This window comes from Amphiprion ocellaris, chromosome 15 (genome assembly GCF_022539595.1).
Source record: "Amphiprion ocellaris isolate individual 3 ecotype Okinawa chromosome 15, ASM2253959v1, whole genome shotgun sequence".
Lineage (NCBI taxonomy): Eukaryota > Metazoa > Chordata > Actinopteri > Pomacentridae > Amphiprion > Amphiprion ocellaris.
In genome coordinates this window covers 23,782,190-23,804,216 of record NC_072780.1, presented here as the reverse complement: position 1 = coordinate 23,804,216, position 22,027 = coordinate 23,782,190, and the positions used below count along the sequence as shown (strand labels likewise).

Sequence of the window (22,027 nt, the reverse complement as noted above, 5' to 3'; positions counted from 1 at the left end):
GGACACATACAGGCAGAAAATAAAATCTGGAAAGTCTGTTGTTAAAACTGCAAAGAAATGGACCAATGAGGCAATGCAGGAACTTCAAGCAAGACTGCACAGATTGGAATGTTTCTGAAGCTGCCAACAACAGCCTGGATGATCTGACAGAGACTGTGACAGCAACAACTCCACCTTGCCAAGAAGCATGCTTACATGAGTGGGGACAAAGACCTGTTTAAAAAAGCATCAAACACACTGAACTAAGAGATCAGAATGGCTAAGAGGAGCTACTCTGAGAAGCTGAAGAACCGGTTGACTGATGTACAAGGAGAGCTAAGTCTGCTTCAACCACCAAAGGTCCCATTGTTCCATATGTTGCAGCATGCCTGGCAGCATCTATCCATCTGCACTATTACCCCTAGCTATTAAAGTATCTCTTTTCTTGCATCAGCACTGCACATGCATAGTCTGATCTTTCGGCAACATACAAATGAAATGGCTTAGAATAGTCCAGATTTCCTAGTGCTGGAACAGACTGCAGTTTCTCTTTTAATGCCTGGAAGTACGTCTTCAGCTTGTTCAGATCTTTGCAATATGGCATTATTTTCAGACTGTCCTGCTGCTTTGGTCAGTGCTCGCAGTGATGCTGTTTTGAGTGCATAGTCACAAATCCACAATCAGCTATATTCAGCCATGCACAGAAAGGACAGAATTTGGCCAACTGTTTGCAGCCTTGAGATTTTGGTTTTGGTCTCAACGCGGGAGGGGGCAATCAATCTTTTATCTCCATACAGTTGTCTGCCCAAATAGTTAACAATTTTCTGTTGCCAGAATTTATCCTTACTAACTTTGTGCCCGCCCACTGCTAGTGCTGTTAACACTGCAGTTGTCTTTTTCACACTGCTCTTTCATGTGGCTACAGATTAATAAATCATCCATGTACTGCAAAACAGTGATGGAGATTTGCAGGTTTTGCAAGTTCTGTGCTAGCACGCTATTAGAAATAGATGGGCTTTCCAGGAAACCCTGGGGTCGCCTGGTCTAAGTATATTGCTGGTCCTGGAATGTGAATGCAAACAAATACTGTAAAATTGTATGGACAGGCACACTGAAAAAAGCTGAGCACAAGTCAATTACTGTGTACCACTTTGTACCAGATGGAATATTAGAAAGCAGCGTTTGTGGATCTGGGACTGTAGAAAGTTCAGAATCCATGACGGAGTTAACTGCCCGTAAGTCATGCACCAATCAATAATCATTTGTATGTGGCTTTTTGATTGGGCAAATTGGAGTGTTTACATGAGCTCTCAGTCCTTCTCAAGACTCTTGCTTTCAGAAGCCTCTCAGTAATGGATCTGATACCTTCCATGGCGTGCAATTTGAGTGGATACTGCCTTTGGTATAGTAGTCTGGTCCCTTGCATCAATTTTACACTTTGGCTTTGCAGCCTTGACATATCCAACATCTGTCTTGTGTCTTGACCAGAGTTCTGATGGTACTATGCCCAACAAAGCATCATGTTCTGCTGTCAGCAGCTTTTATTTTGGCAGCCTTTCATTGAGTGCAGATGTTGCAGTGGGCATCCCTCATGACTGAGGGCCCTCGTCTGTGTGGTAACAGCTGGGTTTTTCAACAGGACAATGCTGCAGTTCACAATGCTCGCTTGACGAATGACTTCTTCAGGGAGAATAACATCACTCTTTTGGACCATCCCGCATGTTCCCCTGATTTAAATCCTATACAGAACATTTGAGGATGGATGGCAAGGGAAGTTTATAAAAATGGCCATCAGTTCCAGACAGTTGATGCCCATCGTGAAGCCATCTTCACCACTTGGAGCAATGTTCCCACCAGCCTCCTGGAAACACTCGCATCAAGCATGCCCAAACGAATTTTTGAAGTGATTAACAAGAATGGTGGAGCTACTCATTACTGAGTCCTACTGAGAAAATTTTTTGTTCTGGTTTGGAGAGTTTTTTTGTAATTTTTTGAGCGATGGTCTTAAACTTTTCTTAAACTTATTTCAGTTTACTTGTTGTTTTCAATAAATTACTTTTTCAAAGTGCTTTTTGTCTCACTCCCCCTTCTTTCTTTTGCATATTGTAGCTCTACTTAAAACCTCATTAAGATCCAAATGTGCAAAAGGTAAATTCTAGCTATTTTCAACTGGTCTTAAGATTTTGATCAGGTCTGTATGTCTTGGCTAATGAGGGAGTATCACTTCTTATTGCACATTTCTTCCCAGCATGTGTCATAATCCTTATGACTTTGATGTTCGTCATACCAAAGGGTGCAATGCAATGGTAGTGATGTTTCTTCTGCTTTTGCCAGCTTGGCCTTTTTCCAGGGTTGCCATATTTTCCATTGTAGATGTAACATTGATTTTTGCAGCATGAGCAGTAGACAGTAAACTAGCTGATGCATATATCTGGTGTTCGTCTGCCCCGGTTGGGCCATTACGGTCATCATGCTCATTGGTGGATTGCAGGGGAAGTCTATGCAGAGATCAGTACACGATTTTAACCAGTCCTTCTAATTCATGAGTAGGTAGCATCTGTATCCGCCATGAAAGTGTGTTCTTGGTCTTGTATTATCGCTGGACTGAAATATGGTGGGTTTGTCTTGAGGTTGTGAGGACACCACAGGGAACATTACTTCCCTTCTGACTCATCTTCACACCCCTAAATCAAATTTGGAGCCGGGCCTATATATGAGTTTACTGGGCAATCCCATCTGTGATGACTTCTGTCCACAATCCCAACAATGTCTGTTGGATCCTGGTTAAGAGCAGGAGTGTTAATTCCTGTATAACTGATTGGGAGGACCCCTCCATGCTCCTCTTTGGGGTCTCCCTCCTCTCTGTATTGGTCTTCCTCTTCCCTGCATTGTGTAGGCAGGATAGCCATTTCCTGTACCCCTCGTTGGTCCATTAACAAGCACAAGGATGGGTTGCAGCATTGTTGCCACTGGAACTGGTTGTTCCGGCCTTTGTTGGGCCTGTGGTTGGACTGTAGCTTGGGCCAACCATCCAGACAGGAGTCTGGACAGTTGGCATCTCGGGGTGGGGGGGAGCTTGAACTTGGACTACTCTTACCTATGAAGCTTGAGTCTTGGATTTGTTCTTCTTTTGTTTGGTCATTTCTCTTAACTGAAACTGAGTCAATTTGTTAGCCAATTGTCTGCATTGTTCTTCTGCCTCACCATTTTCTTTCCTACATTCTTCTACATGATGGACAATGTGTCCTGGGAATAGCAGCCAGCTGGACTTCATCAGGCCAACAGCCGCTCTTCTATTTTCTCCTGCTATTTCCAATCCCTGTGATACCCCATAGACTGGGCTTGGTGGGATGCCTGCAACGGCACTTGGAAAATCTCACAGCTAATCCAGCGACACTAATGTTTTTATGGTTCACAGTCCTTACAGCACTTGTTTATGGACCTACTAAAGGTTCCTCCTGGGCTTGGTGTAAAATCACAAATTTGTTGTTTGCCAGAGTTTTATATTGTTCAATTACGTTCAGCCAATGCTTCACACCTTCTTTGTTTGTAAATTCAATTAGAACAAAAATGAATGAGAATTCTCCATGTCTCTGTTACGGTGGGTACAGAGGCTCAAACGCAGGAAATGAGACAGCAGACCAAGGAACATTTTATAATGCTTTTATTTACAACACAATTATACAAAGAACTACAACCATAAACCGGAACTAGAACTGGAAACTGAACTCCGTAGATTGCGGACTATGGAGCTACAACTAATACCCTCTAGAGGGTAGGAGGACTAAATACATGGACTGACTAAATAAATAATGTTAACCCACGTATAGTAAGACCAAGCCAGGAGAACAACAACATCAGAAAACCCAAAACAGAATACGGAATCCTAGACTATAATATCCTGGGGCCTCATTTATAAAACATTGCGTAGGATCCACACTAAAAGTTTGACTACGCCGAAAACCTGAAATAGGCGTACGCCAAAAAATATCCTGATTTATAAAACCGTGCGTACGCACAACTGCACGCAATTTCCCATTTATAAATCACACTCCAGCTGGAAGATTGCGTAGGTGGATCCACCTCACATCCCGCCCATGACACACCCACATTTTACCATGAATGGTCAATGCAAAGTAACTCATGAATGTATTTCCATATAAACAAGCTGCTGATCCACGGCATTTTACGCTCAGTCATGGCAGAAAAAAAGAAAAGGAAATGTTTCGGAGACCAAGACAGAGGTGCTTGTGGATGAGGTGGAGGCCAGGAAGAGTATTTTGTTTGGTGGTCATAGTAGTGGCATCACTAACAAAAGAAAAGGCACCGAGTGGCAGCACGTTGTCACCTCGGTCAACAGTGAGTTCCACAGAGAGAACTGTGGCAGAGGTGAAAAAGAAGTGGTCTGATTTGAAGGTGGAGGCCAAGAAGAGAGTGACATGCCATCGCCAAAGCGTGTCTGCTACAGGTGGGGGTAGGGGCAAACCCGAGCCCACACCTCTGGACAGCAGGATAGCATCCATCCTCTGGACGGCCAGCGGGTGTGGAATCGTGTCAGAGAAGGAAGGAGACACCGATTTGGCAGAGCCCACAGAGGAGACCGGTAAAGTACAGTTTTATCTGTTTATTAAATATTTAAATGGACTTGTAAAAAGGCAGTGGACTTATGCTTTTTGTCCTCAGTCACTCTAGAGTTGGAAACGCTGGCTGACGAGGAGGTTCCGACCACAGCGTGTCCTGTCAGCGTGGATAAATCCTGGCTGTCCCCGGTACATCCCGAGACCATGGCACACCCAGAAGTGGTCAGATCCTGACAGACAGAGTCCTACAATCACAAAGGGACACCATCGGTGCCATAAATGAAATACGGGATGAGCTCCAGCAAATACGCACCGTAATGAACAACATGTGTAAGGTCCTGTCTGACATTGCCACCTCTATTAAAGATCTTGTTAAAAAAATGAAACGTACTTTCGGTCTTATTGCAAACGCTGCATAACACCCCGGCTCTACAAGTGTAATATGTGATGACAATAAAGGTTTGGGATAAATCTGGCTTCAATTCACCACCTCACCGTCTGGCACTGCCGTTCCCTCCGTCTCCAAAATGTCCGTAAGCAAGCATCAATTTTGGCGCAGCGGTGCGCAAATTCTCATGCCAAGTTTATTTTTATAAATCACAACCTTTGCGTTGGAAGTGGCGTACGTAACTTTCTAGCCCTGTTTTGTGCGTACGCAAGCTTTATAAATGAGGCCCCTGAACAAGAAAACCCCACTACTAGTAAATTACTAGGCGAGATTTACACAGATGACTAATCCACAAGATTATAATAAATACCCAGAGAACAATACAAAGAGGTTCGCAAAACTAGAAGTTAAACTAGAACCTAACAAGTACAGATAACAAATCCGGTGCTGCTAGGGAACTTAACTGACAGAGCCGGAGGGATCTCTCGAGGGGGAAAACCAGGCTTCGACCAGTCTTAGAGAGGGACAGGTTGTTCCAGATGTTACAGTGGCCAAAGATGGCGTGTGTGGCATATAAAGAAGGGAGACTGGGAGTCTGGTGTCCAAGCAGGCATGAATGGCTTCCTAGGTGGTGCAGCAGGTGCTCTCCCAGAAGTACAGAGGGAATCCAGTCCAGGGTGAAGCCAAAACTGCACTCAGTGAAGGAAGCAGGAGATCAGGGTGGCACAAAGCAGGCAGGAGTCAGATCTACACAAAGAGAACAAGACTATTGCAGGTGCTAGGAAAAAAGGCTCAGACTGTTCAGATCGTAAAACTAATTGGTACTCAGGAGACAGTCCGGCATTGAATGACGAGTAGCATTTGGTTTTATGGAGATGCTGGAGTGACTGATTAGATGACTCCCACCTGCACACGATCAGCTAATTACAATCAGCCGCACCTGTTGCCAAGCCTCTGTGCCAGCACACACCTAGGAGAGAGAGAGAGAGCAGGGCCAGAGGAGGGGAGAACACTGCCACTAATCACAGCCTCTCAGGCTGACTGTAAAAGTCTCCATGTCCTCTTCTCCACTTTAATGTTCTAGTGTAATAATTTAACCTTCACTACTGTTTCATTTTATCCATTAATGGTTGTCACCTCATGGAATTATGTTGGTTTATTTTGTACCACTACTATTGTTTAGCACAGTTGTGTTGTTTATTTGTTGTTATAGTTATTTTCATTTAAACTTGCGTTATTTTATTTATGTTTTACTCCACAGATTTTTATTGATTTGCCCTTTATTATAATTTTTTTCAAAGTTTTCTATTTTGTATTGATTGTTTTATTAAAGTCAGACTAATTTATTTTATTGATTGGCTATTAACCTGCAAAGTTATGTTTGTTTTCCTCCATCCTTTTTTTTTATCCTTGGAGAAGATCAACTATTTACATTTGTTGTTTAATTAGGTTGTTATAAATTCACTTCTTATTTCTTTACATCAGCTGCTTATATTTGTATCTTTCTATCATTTAGTGTTTTTTTTTGCACCAAAACACACTTCCTTATGTTTTATTCCTCAGAGCTATATTTACTGTGTCTTCTAACACACTGTCATGCAACTGCTTTATCTGTTTCTGTTTTCTGAGAGTATAATATTTATTACTTTAGAATTATGGCAGGTTTTTATGCTCCATCAACATTTTCACCCCCTAATACATTATCTGGCTGTCTGGTTCTTTCACTCCCTCAAAAGCACACTTCTCAAGGCTTTGTGCTGTGTTGATTTACAGCTCTTCGGAACACTGCCTTCTTTTGGCACCTTGCCAACATTGTTACGTACTACTTTAACACCTATTTATTCTTCTACACAGTTTTCTAGTTAAGATAGAACACTGATTTGACTTTAGCATTTCACGCAAGCACTATTTAGACTTCATAATTTACATTTTTGGCCATTTCTCACCATTTTCTTGCGCGATTAGCTGTTCCCTTCAGGCCCTAAGCTGCTTGTCTGCTCAGCCCCTCCCTGTTGGAACCGTCACAGCACACAGCTGCAGCAGCACAGAGACAAAGAGCATTCACAGAAGCCTAACTTCATTTCTTAAACCACAAGGCCCATTCAAACCTAGATAGACATATAAAGTGGTATTCACCAAATGCGCTGCCGGCTAAACCTTTGTTAAACTCACTTTTCGTAAACAGACTTAAACAAACTCTTGTTGTCTGCTCTGCTCTTCTATTCCTATCACTCTTCTCTGAATTCAATTCTCACCATGAGCAGAACAAAACCTCAGGTTCTTCAGCCTGATTCAAATCCTTATACAACTCTTTCCTGACCATCTACTCAACAATCCACTTTTGAATACTTGTAGCCTTTCTATATGCACAACCAATTCGCCAACAACCCATATCAAAAAATCTAGACATTCACAACCGTAATCTGGCTGATTTGGAAGGCGAGCTATTAATGTCTGCTTATTATTCTGCCTTACTAATGACAGACTATATGGCTTTTGAATGTTTTTTAACCCTAATAATGTTCACTTATTCGTGGGTCATGATTCCTTCCGTCTCAACAAAAGCCCGGTTCTCCCGTGGGCAGGAAGAGTGTTTCTACTTTCCTCAAAAAATACACTTACTCCTCTCCAAAAGGCCCAACCATTCATGAATTAGTTGGTGTAACTTCACAAAATCCAGCCTTCGTGTTAAATGTTAACATGCATGTTGACATTTAAGAAATATTTATAATGTTTGTGTGTGCAGAGGTATGAAGGTGATTGAAAACAGGGCTCTAAAGGATGAGGAGAAGATGGAGCTCCAGGAGATTCAGCTGAAGGAGGCCAAACACATCGCAGAGGAGGCTGACCGCAAATATGAGGAGGTGAGTTTTTGTTGTCCCCCAAACTGTATCCAGATGGTGACTGAGATACTTTAGAAAATAAAAGATCAACATCTCAGAGCTTTTCACTGTACATCCTGCTGCAGTGATGTTTTTTGACATTCCAGTAGTATTAGTAGTATAGTAGTATATTAAAGTCACTGGTGTTCAGAATGTAAGCTACTTACTTGACAAAGTGTCATGGGTGAATATTAAAGTTGGAGAAAGCCTACTTAAGTCTGCTTATGGCCTGCTAGCTGTCCTGTGTGTGCTCTAAAAAAAGTGTGTGAGTAAAATAAAGGACTATGTCTGTTTTGCTGTACAATCTTGTGATGTGTAATAATTAAACTACATCTTTTCTGAATTTTGAAAAAGAATGATAATCAACTTTGTGTGACAGCTTATCCTGACAATAGCTTACTGAAGCTGGAGGGCTGTACCAAGAAGCAAGTTTGACAGAGCTTGATGACATTTTATATTAATTATTATTTTGCTTCACTTTAATTCAGTTCAATTCAATTTTATTTATGTAGCACCAATTACAGTTCAGACTGTCTCAAGAGGCTTTACAGAACCTATATGCCTGAACAGTTATGAGAAAGAGTAATCGATATCCATACCATTGAAGGCTGGAAAGTTTCTCAGTAAAAGCCCAGTGGTTAGCTTCTAACACATTCAAATTCATAAATGTGTTAAACATGCCCATGAAATTGGGGGACAACATTTCTGGAAGAGCCATGAAGGAGGGGTGTGTATGTTTGGTTGTTAAATTGAGGTGGGTTACTCCTGCCTCAAGTGTCACTGACTACTCTGTATAATGAGCAATTTCACTATTGGTGACCATCAAGGATAGATTATTCTTGTAAATTTACTTCTGTCATATATAAGGCCTTAAAATAAAGTAACCTAAAAACAGTTTTTATTTTCTGCTTTTTGTCCAGGTAGCTCGTAAGCTGGTGATTGTAGAAGGAGAACTGGAACGCACAGAGGAGAGAGCAGAGTTGGCTGAGGCGTGAGTGTCTACATTATTCAATCACCCAGTTTGTGTTTCCTTTAACTCTGTATGGCAATGTATGTGTTCCAGCAAGTCTAGGTGGTTCAGCAGTACAGTTAGCAGGGTCTATGAGTGGAATCTCTGGAGAGAGTATATCCCTCTATCACAGCAACATTTCATCACTGTTGATTGATGATTGCACCCTTTTGGCAATGGAGGAGGCACAACATAGTTTTTTTTTTACAAAAAAAGAAAGAAAAAAGTAACATTTTCATAAGTATTGTATTTCATTTAAAATTTAAAAGGAATTTGCTTAAATAATTCTCATTTAATATTGTAGATGCAAATAAGTCATTATGCAGTCACTGATCACTAGTTACTGGTTACTTTTCTGTTTTACAAGCAACACCACGGTGTCATGCACAAAACTGTTTAAAATGAGAAAAGATTGATGTTGATGAGCATTAAGATAGAAATCTGCAGCATAGAGGAGACTTTACTGAGATCAGTGGCAAATACTGGGCTGACAGATTCCACTTCCATACAAACAGGACAGGGAAGCAGAAGACAGGCTGAAGGAGAGAAAGGGAGGGGAAAACATAGCAAATGAGAACAAACAGATGTGCAGGGCAGGCATGCATTAATAGACATAAGACAGGAAGGTAGGTGTTTGACGTTAAAAAAATTCTTTACATTTTACATTCAACATTGAAAGTATAGGATCTGTTCATATTACATGGACTGTACTGAAACTATCCAACAGTATAAAGTAGCTAAAAATAGCTATCATCTTGCAAAATAAGTACTACTTTTAATATATTTTTTTAAATGCAAATGCTTCTATATTTCTCCTTTAGTAACATTGTAAAAGCAGGGCTTTTACACGTAATGACATATTTTATGCTGTACGACCTACATACTGCTTTCACTACTGTTTTATCATGGTCACTTAAAATTTGCACCCATAACCACTGTTCACTATTCTAAAAACCAGTGCGACGTCCTCATTCTTACATTTTACTCTCCTTTTTTCCATGAACTCAAAACCAATCAAGTAAATGTGCTGAACTGGAAGAGGAACTGAAGAATGTCACCAATAACCTCAAATCTCTTGAAGCTCAGGCTGAGAAGGTAGGGCCAGGACTCTGTATCCCGAGCAGTATGTTGCCGCATGCTTTTGTTAAATATTAATATGTGACTAAAATAAAAATACATTTGTAGAAATGCAAGTGCCTCTATCATCCCACCATACTCTACAAAGTACAAAAATGGTGAGTAGCTTTGGCAGAGGGTATTCATTGTTGCAACCCATATCTGCAAAAAATGTACATGATTTAAGGTGCAGATACTGGGCAAGAGGCAGGGTATAAATACACTATATTGCCAAAAGTATTCGCTCACCCATCCAAATAATCAGAATCAGGTGTTCCAATCACTTTCATGGCCACAGGTGTATAAAATCAAGCACCTAGGCACGCAGACTGCTTTTACAAACATTTGTGAAAGAATGGGTCGCTCTCAGGAGCTCAGTGAATTCCAGCGTGGAACTGTGATAAGATGCCACCTGTGCAACAAATCCAGTTATGATATTTCCTCGCTCCTAAATATTCCACAGTCAACTGTCAGTTGTATTATAAGAAAGTGGAAGTGTGTGGGAACGACAGCAACTCAGCCACCAAGTGGTAGGCCACGTAAACTGATGGAGCGGGGTCAACGGATGCTGAGGCGCATAGTGCAAAGACGTCGCCAACTTTCTGCAGAGTCAATGGCTACAGACCTTCAAACCTTATGTGGCCTTCAGATTAGCTCAAGAACAGTGCGCAGAGAGCTTCATGGAATGGGTTTCCATGGCCGAGCAGCTGCATCCAAGCCATACATCACCAAGTGCAATGCAAAGCGTCGGATGCAGTGGTGTAAAGCATGCCACCACTGGACTCTAGAGCAGTGGAGACACGTTCTCTGGAGTGACCAATGACATTACTCCATCTTGCAAATATGATGGACGAGTCTGGGTTTGGCGGTTGCCAGGAGAAGGATACTTGTCGGACTGCATTGTGCCAAGTGTAAAGTTTGGTGGAGGGGGGATTATGGTGTGGGGTTGTTTTTCAGGAGCTGGGCTTCAGGCTCAGGAAATGCGCTTCTGGAAGAATGGTCAAAAATTCCCATAAACACACTCCTAAACCTTGTGGACAGCCTTCCCAGAAGAGTTGAAGCTGTTATAGCTGCAAAGGGTGGACCGACGTCATATTGAACCCTATGGATTAGGAATGGGATGTCACTTACATTCATATGCAAGTCAAGGCAGGTGAGCGAATACTTTTGGCAATATAGCGTATGTATGTCAACAAGCCTGTGCAGGTACAGGGAGATACAGTATCCTTCCTGAAAAGATCTTGATGTATCCTTCCTTCAAACCTAGAACTTTCTTTTTAACCACACCATATGTTGTAGTGTTTAAGACGTGACTATGATATTGATGTGATACAAACAATGTTTCTCTCCACAGTATTCTCAAAAGGAGGACAAGTATGAAGAAGAAATCAAGATCCTGACTGACAAGCTGAAAGAGGTGAGCAAGAAGGGATGATGACTTTTAGATATTGTAAGCCCCTAAATTAATATAATCCATCCATCCATTATCTGTACACTACTTAATCGTCATTAGCGTCGCGGTGGGATGAAGTCTATCCCAGCTGACTTGGAGCGAAAGCAGGGAACACCCTGGACAGGTCACCAGTCTATCACAGGGCTACACAAAGAGACAGTCACACTCACATTCACACCTATGGACAATTTAGAGTTACCAATTAACCATGTTTAAACCAGCATGTTTTTGGACTGTGGGAGGAAGCCAGAGAAAACCCACGCATGCGCAGGGAGAACATGCAAACTCCATGCAGAAAGATCCTAGGCCCAGGCCAGGACGTGAACCAGGGATCTTCTAGCTGCAAGACAATAGTGCACTATAATATTTTCTCAATTTAAGTCCATGCTACACCCTAGAATGTTTTAGGAATATGCTTGGGAAGATTTATTTTCAGCATATAACTGGACACAAAAGTTACAGTTCAGTTTTGGAGTCATGATTCTGTACATTTTCATTGCATCAGAGAAAACAACCAGAAAAATGCATTGCGTATCATTTTTCATATATATTTTGAAAAATGAAAATATTCATTCATCAGTGCCTAATTGGCCATAATTCTTATGGTAACCGTTAAGGCACTTGAGTGCAGCATATTGTCAATAAGAAAACCTTGAGCTGCTGACTCTTAAGCTATAAAATAATTTTTAAAAAAATCTAATAAGTGCAAACATTTTTGTAATTAACTTAAGTAAACCATTAGAACCAGCACCGCAGGTTCAGATTTAATATTGTACAAAATAATGCTCTTTTTTTTCTCTTTTTGTCAACACTGAGGACACAGTCATCTTATATGAAAAACTTGCCTTTGAAGTTGTCACTAGTCAAAAGTGACCAGGACTTTGGTCCTGGTCTGATCTTCGTTTCATGACTGCTGTTGTGCTGAATTCAGATGAAGCATTCATAAACTCTCAGACTGACTTTTGCTGTCTTGGGAAAACACGGAATTAAAAATATCAATAAAACACATCAGTGGTTATTAGACAACTGAAGTGATCACAAAGTGGAAACAAGCTTATAACATTTAGAGAGTGCCGTAGTGTCAGACAAAGTCAGATAAATATAACAAAGCATCAAAATGCACTTCATGTACAGTACAATTTGAAAAGGTCAGAAGACTGTGGCCATTTTCAATTACACAGAAAGGATCAAGACATGACCCATCATGTACCCAAGCTATTCATAGCTTGGGTACATGTAAGCCATGGTGTGCACACCACTTACATATCCATAGCTGGATATGTAAGTGGTGTGCAAACCATGGCTTCTAGAAGAGGTCGCTTTTTGTCGGTAAGGTTAGTGGTTCAATGCCCAGCCCCTTAATGTGTGGAAGTGTCCTTGGGCAAGACATTAAACCCGAAGTTGCTCTGCCACCATTGGTGTATGAGTGTGTGTGTCTGTACGTGTGTGTTTGTGAATGGGTGAATGAGGAACTCATTGTAAAATACTTTGCAGTGCATAGCTAAGGTTAAAAGGTGCTATATAAGTGTGGACCATTTCCATTTGTGTGTGTGTGTGTGTGTGTGTGTGTGTGTGTGTGTGTGTGTGTGTGTGTGTGTGTGTGTGTGTGTGTGTGTGTGTGTGTGTGTGTGTGTGTGTGTGTGTGTGTGTGTGTGTGTGTGTGTGTCTGGTCTGAAACAACAGTTATGGCCTTTACAGAGGCTTTGATTCAGCATAAATTTATTGTTTAAATTCATGATAAGTATATGAATAATATCAATGAAAAAACAGATGAGTAGATTCTGTTGGCTACTTTTAGGATCACTAAGGTTTATTCTTTTGTTTTGTTTTAATGGTGGTTTGGTATCAACAGAGTTAGTTTTTATCTCATCCTTGAGGAAATGCGAGTGAAGTTTATAAAAACTGTGCTGTCATGCTTCAGTGATGATGACAAGAACAGAATGTATGCAAATATCTTTATTAACCCTCATCAGTACACGTGGCAAAACCTACTTCATCCGTACACTTCGGGTCCAGCTGGACCCCAGTAGTATTTCATCTGTTTCACATTTCTGTACCTGTCCATATCCTCTCAATGTATATTTTTTTAAATCGTGTGTCATCTATAGTTACAAATATGAAAGAACCAATGAAATTACTATTGATGATTACTGTAGTGTATTGCTTACAATATTAGTGTAAGAACTCCTGAATTGAAATGAAACACAATGCAACCGAAGCAGTCATCACAAGAGCAACATAACACAAACATACATAAATAAAAGATGCACAGTCCGGCTGGGGTCCGCATGTACCTCAAACAATTTTTTTTATATATACACCGCAAACCTGGTTGGAATCAAAAAAGCTGTATGTGATGACAACTATGTGGGTGACAACTACCTAAAGGGACTGAAAAATCCAACTTACAAATAAAAAAATATGACAAGTTGTATACTCCTAGGGTCCACATGGACAAGGTGTACTGATGAGGGTTAAGGTGACTTAGTGATGAACTACCTTCATTCAAGAATTACACATCAACAATAGTCTCATTTTATGCATTGTCCATGTACACTAGTCTGGACACACCTTACCCTTCAATGCTTTTTATTTATGTGTTATTTTCTACATTGTTGATTAATACTGAAGATTAACACATTTTTCCTTACAACGTAATTCCATAAGTATTCTTTTATAGTTATTAAAAGACAGACAGACAAACCAACTCTGATCGTCACATAACTGCACCAAGGCTCCACCTCCTTGGCAGAGTAGTAACTTAAACACCAAAAATGTTTGTATCGTTTACATTTATCTGTGCATTTTTAAACTGTGTACTACATTCACAGATTACTGCAAACTCAAAGTCCAATTATAGCGATTGTATTCAACATTTTAAGACTTTTTGTAAACTCAAGCACTTTCAGTGTCTTGAAAAGTGGTCTGTTATGGGATGGCTACACCGTTTGCCAGTACCAGGACTGTCGTAGCTAACCTTAGCTCTGGTGCCAACAGCAACATGTTTTATATTGGGGTGATCCCGTCGGCTTGAAGTGCTGCGGTGATAAGAGAACTCTTTGTTGCACAATTTGCACACAACCATGCTTTTATCCAAGCTGCCATCGGGAAGGTTTTTAAAAGAAAACTTTCTGCCAACAAGCTCAATTCAGCCTCATCCTCTTTCACTGTTCACCAAACTTTCTTGTGCACTGACATCATTTAGTGCATCCTGTGCATCTTCTTCGCGGCTGGCAAACAGACTTCAGGTGTATTACCGCCACCCACCAGGCTGGAGTGTGTATCAGTGTTACTGGTGTGCTAAAAATTACGGAACTGAGAAAGGTGCAATTAAATGCGTTATTTTTTTAATGCATCTTTTTTTCTGTAATTAATTAATCTAAACTAGTGTGTTAAAGTCCCAGCTCTAGTAGAAAATAATTAAATAGAAATCATTGAATGAGAAGGTGTGTCCAAACTTTTGACTGGTAGTGTACATAATACAGAAAAATGGAGGTGCACGGCAAAAACTGCATATTTGTTTTTACAGAACCCCCACCTCCCGACAAGTTGATTTCACAAATCATGTTGTCAGGGGAGCTCATGCTTTTGTCGTGGTTTCTCTTATACATCGAGGATGTGCAGATGTTGAAGAAAATGTCCGTTGACACTGTTGCTAAATATAATATGATTTTATTATAAAAAGACAGCATCTGATCAGGCACCATGGTCTGCCTGAGGAGACTTCCAGAGCCGATACGAAATCTCAAAGAACAACGGATCTCTGGTCACTCTTATACCCTTCTGGTAAAGGATAGAATTACATCTGGTTGTTATTTGAAGACCCTTACTTAAAAAACAAGATCACCCTCAAATGGAGCTCCTTGGCTCTGCATTTCCCAACAGGCTACATCCATCACTAGCTGGACAGGGGACCCCTAAATCAAAATTGCATTAAGTTTCTCGGACTGCAAAACACATTCCAATGTAATGAGCACCTTATGTCTCACTCAAGTTCCATTGTGATAAACAACTCATATCAGAACTCATATCAGATCAGATACTACACTTTATTAAGAGAAGCTAAGGTCTCCCTGCCTCTCTCTTTGTTTGTAACCTAATTGAAAGTCAATGGAAAATGAGTGCCAAAGTCAAACTTAAACTGAAATCGCAACATTCTTGGTTCATCTAATGATCTCAGCAAATGACTATACTACTGTCTGTTTTTATTTTTGTAAACAACACACCATGCACGTGAGATGGGTTTCATGCGTGGACAGAAATGTATATAATTCATTCATTTATTAATATCTGCATAGTGTGATATAGTAATGTATGCACAATTAATGACCATCCATAGCATAACTAACTGAGCTTGGGCTTGCTACCTGCAAGATATCCAACTATCTATAATAGTAATGAACTACCGCAGGCTGTATGCAGTGAACGGTAAGCTAACTCATGGTAGCTAAGTCACTCATCTGTTTGAAATAATAGTACCCTAACAGTCAAAAGTGTAAATGCTTTTTTATTAAAGTACATAAATGGCCTATTAAGCTAGCATTCAATCAACTCTGACTTCTGTGTCCACAATTACAGTAAAATAAATGAGAGTTTACATAGTCTTTTAAATCTTAGTACTCACACTAAAACCCCACTGCTCACAGACCTGGGACATCAGAAGGGATTTAAAAGTCAGTCCCTATTGACTCACAGAGCTATGGGCCTGAGTAGGAAGGCAAAAAATTGGAACAGAAAGGTTCACGATGAGTGCCCATACCATGACACCCTAGTTTATATACTGTTGTATATTCTGTCACAATTTGTTGTCATCAAATGTTGTCTGATCATGAGTTGCTTGCTTTCATCTCAGGCTGAGACCAGAGCTGAGTTTGCTGAGAGATCCGTGGCCAAGTTGGAGAAGACTATTGATGATCTGGAAGGTACAGCACAGATTATACATTTCCCAAATACTCTTAAGTGGCCCCAGTTTAAATCTTCTTTAAATCCACTAGGAATTTTTTCTAAAAGCTCCTTACAAAGGAATGAAGTTAACTGTTTTGCAAATTTAAGACATTTTTCCCTCGTGTTTAGTGAAATATAATCTATAATCAATTATGATTCTCAGTTTGTAAAATGTATTTTCTTGGACAAATCTTGTGATATTCTGTGTTTCATGTTGTGAACAAATCCTGCATGTAGAACAAAACATTTGGTAAGGGATGTTTTCTGTAGTACAGCGAGTCCTGACTTGTACAATACCAAAAACCTGTGGACTGTGATGAAGAAGCTAGTCTGTCAGAGAGTCAACAAATTTAGCTGACCAGACCAATTCTGTCAGGAGCAGTGGTCAAACATCCATCCAGAAACTTGTGATGGCTACCAATAAGTACCTAGTTCAGGTGAAAATGGCCAAGCAACATTTGACCTAACATTAGCACTGCTGTTTGTATATTTTTGACTCAGATTTTGTCATATTTCTTGTGACCTATAACATACCTATGAAAGAACCAAAAGTTTTTTGTTTTGTTTTGTTTTTTTTTTTTTAAAAAAAAAAAAAAAAAAAAACTTGACTTTGGAGCAACACAGTTTTTAGTGAAACTAGAGTGAGCTGGTAAACCCTGGGTGACCTTGGGTCAGCTTCTGTCTGAACTTTCTTCCAGCATAACGAAATAACGAGAATTGCTTAATTGTTGCTCTAGGGGAATTAATATTCCTTTGTGTGAAATGTGTGTCCTCAGATGACATGTTAATGATATGGTGCTATATATAATTAAGTTCAGATACATCCATAGAGCAATGGGTCAGTGATAATGATTCTATAGAATGTGTTCTTGTTACAGCAGATGCAAAAAGGCTCAGAAGCAGGAAATGAAGATGAGCAATGAGGATATAGTTTTAACAATGCTTTTATTTACAATAGCACATATAGAACTACAAATGACAACCAGAACTGTAAACCTAGAACCAGAAGAACTACAAAACCTCTAAAGACAGAACTGATCTATGAAACCTCTAGTGGTGCAGAAGACTAACTACAATCAGAATAACTGAATAAACGGTTAACCCACATTTGGAATAACCAAAGCAGGAAAACAAATCAAAATACGACTAAACAAAAACTAAGATTACAGTAACCGTGAAACCTGAAAACCCCAAGACTAAATACTTTTCTATGAAACGCATAACAATTCTACTAATAGTCTACACAGAAAAGTGATCTAATTATTTCAACAAATAAACTACTGAAGAAACTGATAGTCTGGTGTTACTAGGGTTTGAAAACTTAGCTGACTCTAATGAGGGGGAAAATGTCAGACTTGGACAGGGCTCTCTCCAACTTCTGTGCTCCCAGTTGTTAATGCAGAGTTGGCAGAATGGCATCTGTAGAATAGGCAGTAACTGACGTCCTCAATGATGGAATTCATCCCAAGGCAAGCTGGCAGAAGGTGGTTAGCAGAATCCTTAGAGGAACGGAGAAGCAGCAGGCAACGGAAACCCAGGAAATCCAGGTAGCAGACAGCAGGCAGGAGTCAACCTCTAAACATAGAAAACAGGGTTACTGACGGTTCCAGGTAAGTGGCAAACACTGCTTCTATTCCCAGTACCAACTGGAGATTAGACGACCGTCCAGCTTTGATGGACAGGTGAGGTCTGCTTTTATGGAGAAGCCAGAGTGACAATCAGCGGCTCCCACCTGCACCAGATCTGCTGATTATGATGATCCACACCTGCTGCCAGCTTCAACGCCACACACACCTAGGAGAGAGAGAGAGTAGGGCCGGAGGAGGAGAGAGCACTACCACAACCCACAGCTTAAGCTGTGGCTGTGACAGTTCTAAAAATTCTCATCGGCTACTCAAAATTGATGCTACAGAAACGAACCACAGCAATTCTACACCTACATTTGATTGTATCAGTTAATGCAGCTTCTTCTGTGCATCACACTGCAACCTTTGAAAAATTGCTCCTGGTTGTGTTTTTACCAAAAGAGGAACTAGGGTGATGCCTTACATTGACAGTGCCTGATAATACGTCTCCACTATACAAGTTTATATTTTTCTAGTTACTTTCATTCTATATTTTAATACATGACCGTATCGTCTCCCTGTTAAAATTGTCTGTTTTGTAACACTTGGTGCATGTTTGTACATACAGATGAGCTTTATGCACAAAAGCTCAAGTACAAAGCCATCAGTGAGGAACTTGACCACGCACTCAATGACATGACATCGATGTAAGTAATGATATAAGTCATTTCTGAGTGGAAAGAAAGCATGCTTATTGAGCCTGGCAGTCTAAATTTCCTTTAATGTCCCTAAAAACAACTATTGCATTTCAGAGTAAGAACAGTATATACTTGTTCTTTTTAATAAAAGTAACATATTCAATGTCTATATCTTAAGGCAGAGCAAGCCATTATTTCTTTTAGGGATGAAAGATATAGTTAAAACAAACGAAGTCAATTTAATAAGAATAATTTGTAAGAGATATGCATGGGTTACTTATGCTTTCTGTGGCTGAAAGTTTCACTCTGCAAAACAGTGTGGTCAAAATTCTGCTCTGTTACACCTGTTAAACACCCAGTGATATCACCCAGTGATATCACAGCTTTATGTGTCCAGGATAGCACTGAGACATTACTGCATCAGCATTAAAGCCCTGATCATTTGAAAAATACTTTTAATGTGTTAAGTTACTCTAGTTGAATCAAATAATTTATAATCTATAGAATATTAATAATTTGAAGGTAGTTTACTGAAGTATGTATTGCACTGAAATGTCTTAAATGCTGTAGAAAAGGGGGAGCTGAAGTGGTATAGCAGCTAAGCAGAGAAGTGTAAAAGGCAGCGTTTCAGTGGGCAAATTGTGGCTTGACTGAGCCGTAGAGGAATAATTTTTCTCCCAAAGTTGAATTATTGAAGTGTATGAAATACACTTTCAAAGACATTTTCAGCCAACACAGTACCTCTGCTTAAGCTGAAGTTGTGTTTGATCAGGGAGATATTCTCCTTGTACAGTTATGTTGTTGTGGTGTAAAGGCATACGGGTCTCATAGACCCTGAGAAGCTTGCTAGTGGAAGTTAAAGCTATCAGCAGGTTCAAGCAGAATGAAGTGGACTCTAATCTAAGACAACTTGCCATAAATAATTGTCTGTCATTATTTGCATCAGTGTGTTAGCATTACTCAGAAATCACGGCATTGGTCTCTGGTCAACTGAGAGATGAGGTATTTTAAGCTCCACTATGAGTAATTGAATTAATTCACCAGAAAATTGCTGAACAGACTTCTTTTGACATATTAGTCAGTCATGGTTAGTTAACATATGTGCACTTCAATAACATCTCTTGCTTTTTTTGGTTTTAGCTAAACATCCAGAAGCTCTACCATGCTGTCAGCTTGTGACCGTCTACCGTGGAACATCAGCTCTTGGCTCTGGTTCTAAACTTGCAGTTTGTCTCTGCTCACCCTAAAGCTATTGTTCATTGTTTGATTTCTGTTTAAGAATGTTTTCTGTCTTTTCTTCATACTTCATTGTACTTGTGTGTCAATTCTTTGCTATACCACCTTAAACAAGAAAGGAAAGTACTTCCTGAGTCAGTAAATCTGTGTCCATGGCTGTTTTTGTTCCATTTAAGTTGTATTTTTTTTTCTGCAATTTTATTAGTATTATACAATTTTCATTCCCCACAGAATGCTTTCAGGTTTCACTTTTCAGGAATCTCAAGAATCTCAGGATTCAGTGTGAATGAAAAACAAATGTGGATAAAATGCCGCGTTTTTTTCGGATTTAAGAATGAGGTACTATAACAGTAGAATTAGGTACTTTAACGGTAGAATGAGGTACTGTAACTGTAGAATGAGGCACTACAACAGTAGAATGAGGTACTGTAACAACAGAATGAGGTATTCTGGGGGGGGGGGACGTGTTCCAATTTAACAATATTTATTAACAAATTATAAGTAAGGAAATAATGTCACACACCAGTTAACATATACTAACTAAAAGAAAGAATGGGCAACAAGGAATAAAAAGCCGGGCTGGGGCTTACCCTGCGGCAGGATAACCAAAAGGGGAGAGGAATCCTCAAATGAATCACCCGTGACACTGCAAATAAAACACACACACACACACACACACACACACACACACACACACACACACACACACACACACACACACACACACACACACACACACACACACACACACACACAAACAAACAAACAAAAACCAAAGGAAAGGAGGGACCAAAGGAGACACCGCCACCAGGGAATAACTGCCGCAGTAAGCCACAGCACCTGTAAATAGAAGACAAAGATTTATAAAACGTGCCCAAACTAACCATAACCGGTGTGGACAAAAAAAACGAAACCAAAGAACAGTAAATGATGAATTAAATCAAAACATGAGACGCCTCACTCACAAAGAAAACAAAAAAAGACAATTAAACCAACTAATGCAATAAAGCAAACCAAAATGCCAAAAGGAAATACCTAAATGAATTTCCAAATAACAAAGAAAAACAAAACGCCATCAACTGAAATAGCCCTTGCAGCTGTACAGGTTCTGGCACAGCAGCGACACAACCAGCCTCTGCACGGAGCGGACGCAGGCGGCACTTGGCCGTGCTGGGCTGAGAAGTCCGCTACAAGCCGCAGCAAACAAACAAAACCAAAAAAAAAAAAACAAACAGTTCACCAGACGAATATCAAAGAAAACCAAAACAGCAGCTCGGCTTGAAGTGATGGTGGCAGTCAGATTATGCCGGGATGTTAACTGAAAAGAAAAATAACCCTGAGTTAATAAACTCATTACGTAAAATCAGGATAGCGGCTGGGGGTACCAACCCATCATGTACCTGGCAACTGGAGGGTGTGAGCCACAAGAATACGCCTCACACACACGTACACACAACTACAGCGAGCCTGTGATCCTATGCCCAGCAGGGGTCCAGCAGATCCCCGTTTCGCCCCGGGGAATTCACCCCAGCACTCAGCCACGCTGGAAGGAGTGGAGATACGGTGTTCACCAGATGTAATCACACGCCAAAAAACAAAAGAAGGCGGAAGAACAGAAAAGTATATTCAGACAGCGCGCCTGTCTGACAGCTGGATACACCAGAGAACGGCTGCGTCCACCAACGCCGTCATGCCAAACCACAGCCACCACGGAAGCAAGCAGGGAGCGGAGGACAGAAAGTTCCACCGCTGCACACCTGAATATAAAGGGCGCATAGTACCGCCCATCAATTACGGTGCCCACACCGCTGGCACGGCGCCCAACAGCGGCCAGGAGGGAGACAACTTCCCGTCGCATAGGGCTGGACCTGAATATTCGGTGGTTGTGTCCCCGCTCTCGCCCCCCGGCCCCCCGCTGATCACGCGGACCTACCAGCCTGATGTCATACTTCACTTAGCCCATCTTCTTAGTGGCCATCTTCGGCTTTTGCTAAAGACAAAAGTAAGAAGACGGAGATATCCATGCTAATGCTATGTCAATGTTGTCGGACTCCGAAGTAAGATGAAATTTCTCGAAAATGCCCCCGTTTTTTTCATTCCTCGTCTGCTACGTGTGTAGAGTTTGTGGCGTTATGCCGCCACAGTCCGTACGTGGTCATGTGACCGCAGGGCAACGT

The 22,027-nt window shown here is 40.7% G+C and overlaps 1 protein-coding gene and 1 long non-coding RNA gene across 5 annotated transcripts in view; one reads left to right on the top strand and one right to left on the bottom strand.

Moving 5' to 3' along the window:
• The window catches only part of LOC111585116 (tropomyosin alpha-3 chain), a 26,234-nt gene extending 6,241 nt beyond the window's left edge, over window positions 1-19,993 (top strand). The window contains exons 4-10 of the mRNA XM_023294500.3: window positions 7,694-7,811; window positions 8,750-8,820; window positions 9,858-9,933; window positions 11,309-11,371; window positions 16,260-16,329; window positions 18,545-18,623; window positions 19,755-19,993. Coding sequence (XP_023150268.1) covers window positions 7,694-7,811; window positions 8,750-8,820; window positions 9,858-9,933; window positions 11,309-11,371; window positions 16,260-16,329; window positions 18,545-18,623; window positions 19,755-19,758 — 481 coding nt within the window. The 3' untranslated portion in view covers window positions 19,759-19,993. The remainder of the gene's footprint in view (window positions 1-7,693; window positions 7,812-8,749; window positions 8,821-9,857; window positions 9,934-11,308; window positions 11,372-16,259; window positions 16,330-18,544; window positions 18,624-19,754) is intronic.
• LOC111585124 (uncharacterized) lies at window positions 17,280-22,027 on the bottom strand. 4 transcript variants are annotated; one of them, XR_008604067.1, is made up of 3 exons: window positions 21,251-22,027; window positions 17,999-21,168; window positions 17,280-17,926 (listed from the first exon to the last, which is right to left on the bottom strand). It is a non-coding gene; the product is annotated as an uncharacterized LOC111585124 (long non-coding RNA). The 4 variants fall into 4 exon arrangements; XR_008604068.1 differs by having other exon boundaries at window positions 17,999-20,690; window positions 20,886-22,026; XR_008604070.1 differs by having other exon boundaries at window positions 17,999-20,690; window positions 21,251-22,026.